The following is a 14,521-nucleotide window of genomic DNA, read 5'->3' on the forward strand; positions in this document are numbered from 1 at the left end:
AAAAGAACCGATGAACACATAAACGAAGAGGAAGAGCAAAACATTTGGGTGGATCTGGACCTTTACTTGATGTTTCAGATTTGAATACTGTAAAATATCTGAGACTAAAAGCATTTCAGATGATTTTAGAGAGGCTGTTAACCACCTTGGTGGACTCGCAGCACGTTACCTACACCAGCCTCAACCACCAGATAATCCCTTTCCACAACCACTGTTCAAGAGTCAGGACTGGGGCTGCAACCGTAGAGGCTGGGACTGTAGACGACAGGTGGGAGGAAGCTTGGAATCCTCTGACAGTAACAAAGACTTGAGCATGAGGTTTCCATAGCAGCGATGAAGACCTGGGCTAAGACATTCAAGACCAGAGTAGAGATGACTCTGCAGAGGCTTGGGAGACCCTGCCTCCTGTAAGGAAGACCTTGGCAGTTTAATTTGTTTTTGTTTATATCGCACCCTGGCCCAAGGGAAATGCTCTTTCAGTTTCTCTACATGTCCTGGAAGTATAGTTGAATTGACAGTCAAGTTGACTTGAACTTTGACTATGACTTGGGAAATTTGTGATGTGGCGTAAGTGGCAAAGATCTTGTCTGAGACATGGTGGGCCTTGGCAGAGGAGTCAGTCCCACCCAACATAAATCATGGAGACTTTGCAAGGACCTGCAAAGACCTTTGCTCTTTGCAGGTGGGGGTCATGAACCTGTTTATCTTAAACTAGCCTTATGGTACTTCCTGTCAAATAAAAGCACACTAACTAACTGTTTCAGGCTTTATGAAATAAAGCCATAACCTACAAAAAATGTAGCAGAAATAATGTTGTACAGCAAAGAAAAAGTTCTTCTTCAAATGGTTATTGTCATCATTTAATAGTAATGTAATTTTTATTCTTCAAAACTATTTTCAAGAAATAACTTTCATACTACAAGAAAAATATAGAAATATTGTAAAAGAGATGTCTGTTGATCCTCCGTAATTTTTTTTTTGAGTGATGGAAAATCACCATCGTACATTTCACAAAAGCTTTTGTTGTGTAAAGGCAACAAAAGAAGGCACGTATTATTTCCACTGTGGTTGACAGTGAAACGTCAACCACAAACGTCCAATCAGATTGTTTTAAAGTTGTCCACTCCCTCTTGCCACGGTTATATGAAGCCAACTCATCTCAGGATGTGCTTTTATTTAAATGCAGCCTCTCGTGGATTAATCTGAAGATGTGTTTCCTAATTTATGCTCTGTTGGTGATCAGACAAGGATGTAAGTACATTAGAAATCTCTCTTTTTCTCATTTATAAATTAACAGTGAGTTAAATTTCTTTCGGCGGTTATCTTCCAGGTTGCACAGATGATTATATATTTGGGACAAAGACCGTTTCTGTTGGACAAAGTGTGACCTTGACCTGCCCTCGTGAGAAGACTCTTTCAAATGTAGAAACTTTCTATTGGATGAGAATTGTTTCTGGAAACCAGCCGGAAGTCTTGGGAGCAACATTCACCCTTGATGGTGACAGCACTAGTAAAACTCCTGACATCACTGCAAAACAAGAGAAACAAACTTTTATTCTACATATCAAGGAAACTAAACTGAATGATACCGGTCTTTACTTTTGTATTAAAGTCTATGCCTTGGACATGCTGTTTTTGAAGGGAGAATTCCTGAGGATTAAAGGTAAACAAAAGTAAATCCTTAATTATGAAATTATATTTTAAAATAATAGTTTTGTAATAAATAGGCAAATTAAACATGCTTCCTAATTCTTTTCATTTTTCTTTTTCAGGACCAGAACCAGATACAATTGCTGTTTCTCAAGTGTCTCCATCTGATCCAGTCCATCCAGGAGAACAAATAACTCTGGATTGTTCAGTCTTTTCTGACTCTGAGAAGAAAACATGTCCATCAAATGTGTACTGGTTCAGAGCTGGATCAGATGAGTCTCATCCTAGTTTGATTTATGCTCATAAAAACAGTTCTGGAGACTGTAACAGTAGTCCTGAGACTCGCTCTGCTCAGAAATGTGACTACAGCTTCTCCAAGACCGTCAGCTCCACTGATGCTGGGACTTACTACTGTGCTGTGGCCTCATGTGGACACATATTATTTGGAAACGGAGCTAAACTGGAGATCAAAGGTATGTGGTTATTTTTCTTTTCAGTCCAACATGATAATGATGGTTAGGATCTGGTAAAATCCATAACATTTTTTATTTTGTTTTTAAATCTTATTTTAGACTCTTCATCCTACTGTGTAATCTTATCAGTAAAAAACAACAAAAAAACTTGATGATAGATACTCTCTATTTCTTTCCACCCTCAGACATGTGGGATTTACAAATGGCCAATATGATTCTCTGTCTGCTTTGTGCTGCTTTGACAACAAGTCTTGTTGTAATAACCTTCCTCGTTTACACCCTCAAAAAGAAAAGTTGCAGTCGTTTCAATGGTAACTAAAGTTATATACATCAATCTACAAGTTAGTTACTTGCAAGTACTAACACTGGATTTAATTTGTTGTTACTAAAATCATCTGTTACTGAAAATAGATCCTGTAACGACCTGTGGTGATCCAGAAATTCAAGAGGTAATGTGTAAAGATCACATTATTGCAACAACGTAATGTTGGATGAGACTGTTGACCTCTCTTAGCATTGCTGTATAAATGTATATTTTTTCTCTTAGAGATACGAGGACTCTGTGTTTTACTCTGCAGCGATCTTCAGTTTGATGAAAGCCAACAGTGCAGACAGCAGGAATGTTTAAACAACGCAGAAGGAAGTCTACACTGATGTCAGCGTTTTTGATACTAAGTTTAAATTTTCACCCCTGGAACCAGTGGAACAGTTGCATAATCATTAATCTTGTATTTCGTATAATGTTAATGTATACCAATATAACTTGGATTATATGTATTAAATGCAGTTTTAATATATCAGCACAGTTTTTTTCTAAATAAAAAGATCTAACATATGAATAAAAGCCACATCTATAATTTAACAATGGATGTATTCAACTAAAACTGTATTAGTAGCTTCATATTTCATGTTTTATTCAACAGCCTCCCCTTACTTTACAATTAAGTAGCTTCAATCATTGCAGAGGGCAACTTGCATATGTACCTTCCTATAACTGATCGATTATAGCGTGATTGCTTCCTGCTTATTAGAGCAGTATATTAAAATAAAGTTGCTAAATTGTGTTGAATTCCCTTATGTGTCGTAATTGTGTTTTTATTTAATCTTAATTTATCGAGGAAAAATCCATTGAGATAAGAAAATCTCTTTACATCGTAATTCCCTAATCTGCACAATGAGCATGTTGCACGTTTCTTTTGAATAATTATTAATATTCTAAAAAGAATCTGAGATGGTCTGTAGACCTGTCCTGTACCCCTGACTTTGTAAAATGTATTTATAAAGCATTTATAAAGCACAACTCATTCATTAGGACATATCTTTTTCTGCAAGAGCAGTGTTGTTCAGTGAGAGAAGGAGTCTGATTCTGTGGTGGAGTTTCTATTTTGCTCGGTGCTTGTGTGGGTTCTCTCCAACATCCTCACAGTCCATAAACATGCATGTTAGTGTTGATGATAGTGGTCACTGCCACCTGGGGGACTCAACTCCAGGAAATTAAAATAGCAAACACACAGGTACGAATGATTACAGGGGCAAGAGCTGTCTGTCTTGTGTGCGTAAAAAGTACACCATCATACATCCATCCATTTTCTATACCCGTTTTATCCTTTGCAGGGTCACGGGGGTCTGCTGGAGCCGATCCCAGCTCATAACAGAGAGGCAGGTCCACCCTGGATGGGTCGCTAGTCCATCGCATGGTACTCCATCATTGCTTGTGACCTTTATTGCTCTGTCCTTCCATTTCCCTCCAGGCTGTAACACTTGAAGGGTGGACAGACATGCCAACAAGAATGCTAGATTACAAACGCTTCACTGGGTTGCTGAAAGATGACACATGGGCTTCTTCATTGTTCCATCTAGACTGCAGAGCCTAGGACAGAAGAACTGTAAAGCATTTAAATAGTTTTGTTTTTCCCACCAAGCATGGTGTGGTGCTGCCCCAGTGTTTCATGACAGAAAGGTGTAAACATAACCGACTAGCTGCAGACTGGAGCTCCTGTCAAAATAGCCTTTAGAAATAGTCCTTGTTTACATCCTTGGACAGTCTGCACGCACTGTTCTTGACGTCTTAGCCAAGAAAAAACAATCACACGGTGTGAACCCTGCTTCGCATGTATTATTTATTTTTCGTTATTTTCATTTTTGCATCTTCAGTGTTGTGCTATTTTTATCTAATACAAGAAAAAAATGAGACCTCATTCCAGAAATCTCCTTGTGTCCATCCAACGCCATGATTCTGACCTGTAATGTCTCAGTTTGACACACAGGTGGGACACGTCTACAAGTCCTTTGCAAGTCCTTTGTAAGCTCATTACTCCTCAAAAGTAATAGATCACTTGTTCCCCCGAGAGCTGAAAGTTTTTGAGATCTAAACGAAATTTCTGTGATGTTTCTGTGAAAATACCACAGAAATGGAGTTCAAAAGAGCCGTTTTCAACCATATCTACAGCTCTGTTCACAGCAGCTGCTTTAAAGGGGCCGCTCGGCTCCATATGTGCCTATTTCAATGTTGGCATTAAAGCTTTGTGCTGCACACTTCCAAGGTGCAGTAAGTGCAGGAAGATGTGAAGATAAAAGGAGATAAGGATAAAGATCTGGCTCAAGTTTTCTCTTTTATGAATGTTTTCTCTCCTATTGCCTTTTACGCTTGTCGTTTTTTGATGTTTAACTTCTGGTTCAGAGGACAGTGTTGTCAGTAAATCATGCAACCAAATCAGCCAGATATATTCGACTGCCGGTCTGCAGGTTGATGAGTTCATATCATTTGGTTTCTGTGCCACACATGTGGACAGAGGACGGATGGAAGCTTACGCAACTTCACACAATTAGAATTCAAATACAGCTGTATGAAATCCTAATAACTGAAGTGATGTTTCAAAACTTACAAAAAAAAAAACCAAGGACATTTTTTTTTTAAATTGTCCTGCAGAAAAAAGTCACTGAAAGGCAGGTACTTTGAGGATGTCCTGGAGTCTGTGCACATGCATGACCAGAAGCTTTAGCGCCTTTTTTTCAAACACTTTTTTAGATAAATGTGACTTCTATACAGAATTTTCAATTTGAATAAGCAAAAAATATTGAATATAACATTCAAAATACTGCTTGAAATCTAAAACAAAATGAAAACCAACAAGGAAATGCAGAGAAGTCAACATCTACATTTAGTTCAGCCATACATTTGTACACTTGGTCCACATTTTCTGTACAGCTAATTTTTCTGGCCACTGAACATCTGTATCCTGCATTTCTCCAAGTTTCCACGTGAATACGAGCTCTTTAAGTCAGCTAAATGTATCAAATGAATCTAGGGGGGAAGTGGTGAGACCTAAGCCACAGATCATAAAGAAGTTGTGTTCACTCAAAATCTCTCCTCTTTTCTCTTTTGCTTAGAGGAAAACAAAGACTGACTTCCTTTCTTACTTCCTGCTACTGACTTCCCCCTTTGCATTTCCGTCCAACTATAAACAAAAGCAGTGAGGTTTTTTACTGTTGTTTTCTTATATAAAGGCCATCAATTTGACAGTTTAAATGTGCTATAACACGAACAGATAAAACTAGAATTGTCACACTATAATACTACAGTTATAGTAGTGATACTAATAGTTCTACTGACACGATGCAGTTGCTCTGAAAACGGCTCTATTGTCCTTAGTTTCCCTTCATGTGCTCATGGAAACACAAAATTACACAGAAACATGCAGTTTCATCACAGCTGGTGTCATTAACAGCTTAACTTAATAGTTTGTATCCTCAATGTGGTGCATGTAAAATCAAATTTCTTCTTTGACAATTAGTCTCACTATTGTCACGAGAACAACAAGCAAAGCCACATGAAACGGGCACATTAACAGACACAAGCTGTGGTAGCTGTCTTCCTGCCCTTTGACCAACAACTGCAGCCGTTTCCTCAGAACAGATCAGCCTATGAGCTTCAACCACATTCGAAGTGAGAAAAGTGCTGCAGGACGCTTCAGCAGGCTGGTTTTAGTTGAGCTGCAGCTGTTCATTGTTTGAGCTTTTAATATACTACCACTTCCATGAAATGGAATAATTAACAACTACATGCTTTTTCTAAAATATATGTCTTATTTAAAATTATTTTCATTTTAACTTATAAATTACATTTTGATTTAATCAGACAAGCGGTTCAACCTTGAGGACACAGACTCTGCGTCTGTAGACAAATATTAGCCTAACAAGCCAATGTTTGCAGGTCTTACTCTAAATCTGAAACCATGGTCCTCAGATGGAAAATGGTAGAGTTTTCGCTCCAGGTCAAAGATCAGATATTTCCCCTAGTGGAGCAGTCTGAGTATCTCGGGGTCTTGTTCACGAGTGATAGAAGAATAGAGTGTGAGATTGATAGGCAGATGGGTGCGGCGTCTGCAGTGATTCAGACTCTGCATCAGTCTGTCGTGGTAAAGAAGGGCTTCCCTGCTCAGACTGCTGCCCCGCGACCCGACCTCGGATAGGTGGCAGGAGATTGATGGATGGATAGAAAGCTAATATTTCTTTCTGGAGGTTTCTTGTCGGCCAGGAAGGCCACTCCCCTACATGTTTGGTTTTTACTTTAGGAGACCTCCTGCTCTGACACACCTGGTGACTGGTTATAGACAATGACCCCTTCATTTGAGGTGTGTCCATCCACCAACAGATATGTGAACACCTTGATGACAAGCTGATGGTCAAAATGTTAAATGTAGATGAAAAACTATTTCCTCAGCTCGCATCATCCTCATTAACAGACACACGCTGTGGTGGGTTTATTTCCTGCCTTTTGACCAACAACTGAAGCCGTTTACTCAGAATACATCAGATGAACTTCAACCACATATAAAGTGTCTAGAGCTGTGAGTAGAGTCAAACTCAAACACAAGGAGCACACAAAAGGAATTTTCAAAATAAAAGAGGAAATCCAGCTAGATCAGACCATTCGAGTCAAATACCTATATTTCTTTTCCAAAACCATGGATGGAAAATGGAGATCTTCAAAGCAGGTATGTTTCTTTTTAAATGTCAGTTTTTCTACATAAAGGCTGTCATTAAATGACCTTTGCCAATAGCCCTCATGCAAATACAAAATAATAATCACAGACCTTAGACTACGGTAGTCACTGATGATAGTTTTGTGTTCTCTCTCCTCTTTGGTCTGGAGCTCACAGCATCCATCCGTCCCAGGAAACAACTGTAATACTGATTTCTGTGATCACAGTTCCTCTTTCTACTGTGTGATTGTCCATCTACAATACCTCTGATCTCTGAGACGTCAACACAAAAAAGTTTCAGCATTTATGAGTGCAGCTTCATGTTGCAGTGCTTGTCAAAATGTTTTGCAAATAAAGCCTTTGTCCATTGATTATGTCAGTTATTGATAAATGAATGATCTTGATGCAGTGAAATCTGTGAGATCAAATATCAAATATCTGTTCATCTTCAGCTTCTACCCTTCAATTTTCTACGGTGCAAATCCTTATGTATCTTTGAATCATTTATATATAGATTGTAGAATGATACATAAATGAACCTTTCTAATCTTTCTCTGAGAGCCTTGCTTTGTCGTGGATGTCCTGAGTGGGGCCTGTTCACGCCCCTCATAGATTCTGCCATTTATGGATCCTGTTCTTGTGTAAAGTCACCACTACAAGCACCCGTTTATAACCTGTTTGAAAGTATTTTTACTTAAATGGCACTAAATTGCTTCCATACTAACCTGTTTTGGAACATGTCGCTGGCTCTTAATGAAATAAGTCTGACTAAGAAAAACAGGAAATATGATGGGTTCATGTCTGACAAGAAATAAAAGTCAAAACAAATATGAAAAAAGTCACTTTTTCCCCCAATTTCTTCTCTATGACCCCAAATGTTTTATTATTATCTTTTTTTCAATAAGCACTAATCAAACACATGTTAACACCAGGTGTAAATGGGGCCTTAGAGAAACTTTGTAGAGCAAGTTACAGCCTGCAGAGGAACCAGGAAGGAAAGATGGATGAACCAGAATCAGGCCACTTAAGTGATCATTTAGATTTAGAAGGTTTTTTGGAGTGACCTAATAATGAGGCTCTGAAAGCAAAGTCAGGATCTAAGAGTGTTTCATGTCACGATCACTTGGTGTCTACTGCCTGAGTTCTAACAATTAAAAAAACAACATGTTAACCTCATGTCCCTCAACTTTTGGGGAGTGCACAGCCAAGTTTAATTACCTTTTAACCAGTACTTTGATCATAACTATCCATTAAAATCTTTATCATGTAAGGTTCCTTTTACTCTACCTTAAGAGTCTTTATTTGTCGTTCAGTCAGCGTCCCGACACGGTGCAATTTCAACAAATAAACAAACAACACATGGGTAGACAAGTGTCCTGTCATTAGGTGAGAAAAGGGATGACAGTAGGAAAGAGGAGGAGAGAAAAAACACCTTCATAAATGTATATATATATGACACAAAATGTGACAATCAGGTTTTTTTACCTAAGAACATGGTTCCCAATAACAGTTTTTACTAGTGCCTTGTCTTTCCTAATATTGGCAGTGAAACCAAAAGCCACTACACAAATGCAGTTCCAATTATTGTTTTTTAAAATGTTCTTGCACATTTTTCCTGATCTCATTAGTTGTAACACAACTCGTTTTACATTTCTGGAAACATCACGTCATCTCGATGTCCCTGACCCAAACAAGCCAGACGTCAGTCCCATCCCTTCTTTAAGCAATGTGTTTTTCTGTTACAAATTGGGTTTTAAATGTATTTTAAACTTAAAGTTATTCTATGCAACTTCTGAGAGCTAGCAAGATTTGAAAGTGGCGCCTCCTCTAAGCCCCGCCCCCCCCGCCCCCACCCACGAGCGCTCCGTCCAAAGCCACGCCCCCACAAACACGAACGCGCATTATTAAACATTTTGGACAGCACATTTACAGAACTACCCCATGTCTCATTCACCTGTAAGCGAGGCCGGTTTTAGGGGGGGCAGGGGGGGGGGCTGTGCCCACCCAAACGTGCATCCTGCCCACTGGCATCTCCATCCTGGTGAGTGCCGGTGCGGCTGGCGGAGCGCTGCGGTGCCGTGCAGGCTCTAGAGCCACGGCTACGCCGTAGCCTACGGCGTAGGCTACGGCGTAGGTAGTTTTGGCAACAGAGCCTGCACGGCACCGCAGCGGTCCGCCAGCCGCACCGGCGCTCTCCGCTCTCGCCGTGATGGAGACGCCTACATCCCCACGGACCCCCATACAGCTTCCGAGTCGGAGCTGCTGCGGCTCTTCACGGCTGCGGCTGTTCACGTGTCCCCGCAGGCTGCTGCTGCAGGAGCTGCTGCTGGGCAGAGAGTCCTGCAGCAGCAGCCCGGACGGCTAACGGCTCTGCTTCCCGCTCTCACACACACAATGGGACCGACCCGCTCTGGAAATAACTACTGGGGATCCGTGGCAGAGAATGGAACTTTGAACTTTGACTATGACTTGGGAAATTTGTGATGTGGCATAAGGCCGCGTTCAGACTGCAGGCAAATCTGATTCATATCTGATTCCTTCTCATATCCGATTTTCAGGGCTGACTGTCCACACTGTTTTTAGCAAGTGTCCATATCGGATCTGGCTCTGTTCAGACTCGGCCACATCATTGACTGATCTGACGGGTTGCCGTCACATATGCTTTTCCATACCTGTAAAGCTGGGCATACACTGTGCAATATTTTAAATCGTTTGAGACTGCCCCATCTCACTCTAATCCTCCCGTCGGACCTCTGTTACTGGAACTCGAGGCCGGTTCTGGGGCAGGGGTGGGCTGTGTCCACCCAAACGTCCTGCCCACCCGATCAAAGGTTATGGGGATCCTTTATTTTTTTATAATTTTATTTTTTTATATATATATAAAAAAATAAATAAATAAATAAATAAATAAATATATATATATATATATATATATATATATATATATATATATATATATATATACAGTATATATATATATATATATATATATATATATATATATATATATATATATATATATATATATATATATCTGGAGTCCGTTTCACAAAGCAGGTTTAGTGAAAACTCGGAGTCTGTTAACCCTGAAATGAGGGAAACTCTGAGTTTTCCGTTTCACAAAGGGAGGTAACTCAAACCAGAGAAAGAGGAGTAACTCTAGCCTGTTTCACAAAGAGGCGTAACTTAAGCTCTCGGTCAGTTACCGTAGTAACAGACGCTCTGAACCTAACCTGGTCGGGACCAGGTTTATTTCAGCGAACCTGGAGTTTCTCTCCGTCTCCTCCCTCAGTGGCGTCAATTCAGCCAATGGGTCTTTACGCAATACACATCCGTTTTCTGCTCCACGGACAGTAAGCGGCAGAGTTGGAGAGCAGAAAAGGCTTATCTAACAAACGCAATTTAACTCATTCACTTTATTCACTATGTCAGTGCAACAATATCACAGGGACATCCCAGTTTAACTTCAAACAGTTAAAGTCCAAATGCAAAAAGGAGAGGGAGAGTAAAAAAAAGTCAAATATTTCCCTTAAACAGATGTATAAGAGGATTTATATCTTACTTTGAGATGAACTTGCATAATTAATCCATCAGTGGCGAACAGCCTCGTTAATATCTTCTGGACCCATCACTTGCCTTCTTTCTTTTTTTTTTTTTTTTTAAATTGCGTGGTTGTCTGCTTCCTTTTCATTTTTGTAAGTTAGTAACACTGCAGAGAGCGCTAAAAACCAGATTGATAGCGACCACTGTCGTCAGGGACGCTGGGACATTTCAACATATGAGGGGGGTAGGCTATACAAGTGTTGGGAAAGATAATACCTACTGAAATCCATCATGTTGTTCTGATATGCATTTGTAATTATTTCATATGTATGAATTAATAGAATAAATCAATACAAATAGATGCAGAGTAATTCCATAAATGTATTTAAAAAAAAAACATTTACATTTTCCCCTGAAGCCGAGGTGTGGCGGCTGCCGTACCCAATTGACGGCCCTGATCTAAGTGACAATAAAATTTCATTTTTTTTTCCAAAATATGCTCTCATACTCGCCATATGCACGTATTAACACTTATAACTCCAGTGGCGTGAAGTATGTGGATCTTGAGATGCAAACTAATGTTTCCTCAAAGGGATTTTGTAAATTGAAATGTTAAATAAAGTTTAAAAAGAAAAGAAAAAGTATGTCGCTCTTTTGTTGTCGCCGGTTGCCATGGTGAATCCTTGTATCAGCGCTCTACTGATGATGGCTTTTTATTTCCCTCACGCACGAGCTTAACTCCAGGTGAAACTACTTAGAGTTGAGTAAATTACCTCAAATCCGCTGTTCTGGAACCGAAAACTCAGAGTTTCCGATCTCAGAGTAGATCAACTAAGAGTTCAGGATTAGACTCAGAGTTTGTTGAACCTGCTTTGTGAAACGGACCCCTGTACCGTTCCTGATTGGGTCGGCACTGCGCATCATTTTTAGACATAACAATGAACGCATATTGCAAAAGTTGTGTCTCGGCGGAGGAACCCGACGTCCAAGAGAAAAGTGTTCAGAACAAAACCAGCAGCAAACTAACAAACTAACCAACAAAGCTCAGAGTTAACAAAACGAACCAGCAATTAACAACTGGCAGCTGATGAGCCGCGCGCAGCCTGAACCTCAGGCTCACAGCGCGACTGAAGGCTGATTTATGGTTCCGCGTTACACCAACGCAGACCTACGGCGTAGGGTACGCGGCGACCCGCACCGTACGTGGAAATGCGGTCTTTTTTTCTGCTATTAAAACATTTTGTAATGTGAATTTGCAACACTTAAACTACAAATAATAGTTTTTGACGTGACATCAGAGATTGTACATGCTCTCTGTGAAAGGATGAGTTGCTCCACAACTGGAAATGGGCGGGTGGTTTGGAGCATGGGTCTGGGACAGTCATATCCGATCTGAGTGTTTGGAGCTGTTCAGACTGACACGCATCTGCCCAAATGCAATAAGGATCGGATATGAAACTACCTCCCGGAGGTGGTTTCGATCTGGTTTGCAAAAATCGGATCTCATGCGGTTTGGGACTGTTCAGACTTCAAAAGAGTCATCCAGTTTCAATCTGGATGGGCTAAAAATCGGATATTTGCCTGCAGTCTGAACGCGGCCTAAGTGGCAAAGTTCTTGGTGGGCCTTGGCAGAGGAGTCAGTCCCACCCAACATAAATCATGGGGACTTTGCGGGACTTTGCAAGGACCTGCAAAGTCCTTTGCTCTTTGTGGGTGGGGATCATGTACTTATCTTACACTACCCTTATGCTACTTCCTGTCAAATAAAAGCACACTAACTATCTGTTTCAGGCTTTATGAAATAATGCCAAAACCTACAAAAAATACAACAGAAAAAAAATGAAATAATGTTGTGCAGCAAAGAAAAAGTTCTTCTTCAAATGGTTATCATCATCATAATTTAATAGTAATGTAATTTTTATTCTTCAAAACAATTTTCATAGAAATAACTTGTAAAAGAGATGTCTGTTGATCCTCCGTAGAGTTGACTTTTTTGAGTGATGGAAAATCCCCATCGTACATTTCACAAAAGCTTTTGTTGTGTAAAGACGACAAAAGAAGGCACGTATTATTTCCACTGTGGTTGACAGAGAAACATCAAATAACAAAGACCAATCAGATTGTTTTAAAGTTGTCCACTCCCTCTTGCCGCGGCTATATTAAGCCAACTCATCTCAGGATGTGCTTTTATTTAAATGAAGATGTTGAGCTTATTTTATGCTATGTTGATGCTCAAATATGGATGTAAGTATTAATGGAAATTAGGAATATACTATATTTGTCTTATTTGGTTTATAAATCAACAATAACTTTTTTTGGGTCCTTCCCAGGTTGCACGGATGATTATGAATTTGTAACCAGGACAGGAACCGTTGGGGAAAAAGTTACTTTGACGTGTCCTCGTCACAATTCAACTATATACAGGGAAACGTTGTTTTGGATCAGAATTGTTTCTGGAAACTGGCCTGAATTATTGGGAAAAGCTTTTTCCTTTGACTCTGTTGTCGTTAATAAGACTCCTCACTATACATTAAAACAATCAGCCCAAGCCTTTATTCTACATATTAATGAAGCTACGCTGAGTGACACCGGTCTTTACTTCTGTATTAAAGTCGGTGTAATGGACATCAAATTTGTGAAGGGAGAATTTCTGAGCATTAAAGGTAAACAAATTTGCAATTATGTTTATGAATTAATATTTTTAAAAAAAAGTTAATCTCTCATTACAGTTGTTTGACATTTGTTTTTGCTTGACTTACCAGGACCAGAACCAGAACCAGATATCATGACTTTCATTCAAGAGCCTCCATCTGATCCAGTCCATCCAGACGCACCAGTGACTCTAAATTGTTCAATCCTATCTAATATCCCAAAGAAAACCTGCCCATCAAATCACAGCGTGTACTGGTTCAGAGCTGGACCACATGGATCTTATCCCAGTTTGATTCATGTTGATGGAACCACTGCAGAACGTTGTGAGAGAAGTCCTGAAGCTCGCTCTGCTCAGAAATGTGACTACAGCTTCTCCAAGACCGTCAGCTCCACTGATGCTGGGACTTACTACTGTGCTGTGGCCTCATGTGGACAGATATTATTTGGAAATGGAGTTAAACTGGAAGTCAAAGGTATGTGGTTTTTTTTCTTTTCAGTCCAACATGATAATGATGGTTAGGATCTGGTAAAATCCACAACATTTTTTATTTTGTTTTTAAATCTTATTTTAGACTATTCATCCTACTGTGTAATCTTATCAGTAAAAAAAACAAAAAAAAAACAAGAAAAACTTGTTGATAGGTGCTCTCTATTTCTTTCCAGCCTCAGACATGTGGGATTTACAAACGGCCAATGTGATTCTCTGTCTGCTTTGTGCTGCTTTGACAACAAGTCTTGTTGTAATAACTTTCCTCGTTTACACCATCAAGAAGAAAAGCTGCAGTTGTTTCAATGGTAACTAAAGTTATATACATCAATCTACAAGTTAGTTACTTGCAAGTACTAACACTGGATTTAAATTGTTGATAATAAAATCATCTGTTACTGAAAATAGATCCTGTAACGACCTGTGGTGATCAACGAATTCAAGAGGTAAAGATCATCAGAGATTTAAGAAAACATGTTTCAGATAACAACGCTGCTGCTCATAACATTCTTTCTTAAATTGAATCACTGTTTTTCCTCAGAGGAACGAGGACTCCTTGGTTTATTCAGAAACGGCCTTTTCCAAGCGGAAAGCTGGCAGAGCAGAGAGAAGACATGTACAAAGACCACAGGAGATAATCTACAGCGATGTTAGAGTTTAAGATATTCATTTATTTTTCTTGTGACAAAGTGTGAAAAAAAGTGTTTGAGCACAACTGAGGCTTGTCCGTC

The 14,521-nt window shown here is 39.6% G+C and overlaps 1 protein-coding gene across 2 annotated transcripts; it reads left to right on the top strand.

Annotated features, from left to right (window-relative positions):
* Positions 1 to 1,189: 1,189 nt before the first annotated feature.
* On the top strand, positions 1,190 to 14,175 carry LOC133446782 (signal-regulatory protein beta-2-like). Of its 2 annotated transcripts, XM_061724855.1 has the most exons (6): positions 1,190 to 1,251; positions 1,331 to 1,663; positions 1,773 to 2,123; positions 2,309 to 2,434; positions 2,535 to 2,572; positions 2,671 to 3,128. In XM_061724855.1, the coding sequence occupies exons 1-6, from the start codon at positions 1,209 to 1,211 to the stop codon at positions 2,749 to 2,751; spliced, it is 972 nt and encodes a 323-aa protein (XP_061580839.1). In that variant the 5' UTR covers positions 1,190 to 1,208; the 3' UTR covers positions 2,752 to 3,128. The 2 variants fall into 2 exon arrangements, with proteins under 2 accessions (XP_061580839.1, XP_061580840.1); XM_061724856.1 differs by lacking the exons at positions 2,309 to 2,434; positions 2,535 to 2,572; positions 2,671 to 3,128 and adding an exon at positions 13,967 to 14,175.
* Positions 14,176 to 14,521: the final 346 nt, after the last annotated feature.

Source organism: Cololabis saira, chromosome 7 (assembly GCF_033807715.1).
Source record: "Cololabis saira isolate AMF1-May2022 chromosome 7, fColSai1.1, whole genome shotgun sequence".
Classification (NCBI taxonomy): domain Eukaryota; kingdom Metazoa; phylum Chordata; class Actinopteri; order Beloniformes; family Belonidae; genus Cololabis; species Cololabis saira.

Excerpts from the sequence above, each read along its gene's own strand:
- LOC133446782 (XM_061724855.1), top strand. The coding sequence starts at position 1,209 with ATGTGTTTCCTAATTTATGCTCTGTTGGTGATCAGACAAGGAT. Across the intron at positions 1,252-1,330 it reads GTTGGTGATCAGACAAGGAT|GTTGCACAGATGATTATATA; the intron begins GTAAGTACATTA and ends GTTATCTTCCAG. Across the intron at positions 2,124-2,308 it reads AGCTAAACTGGAGATCAAAG|ACATGTGGGATTTACAAATG; the intron begins GTATGTGGTTAT and ends TTCCACCCTCAG.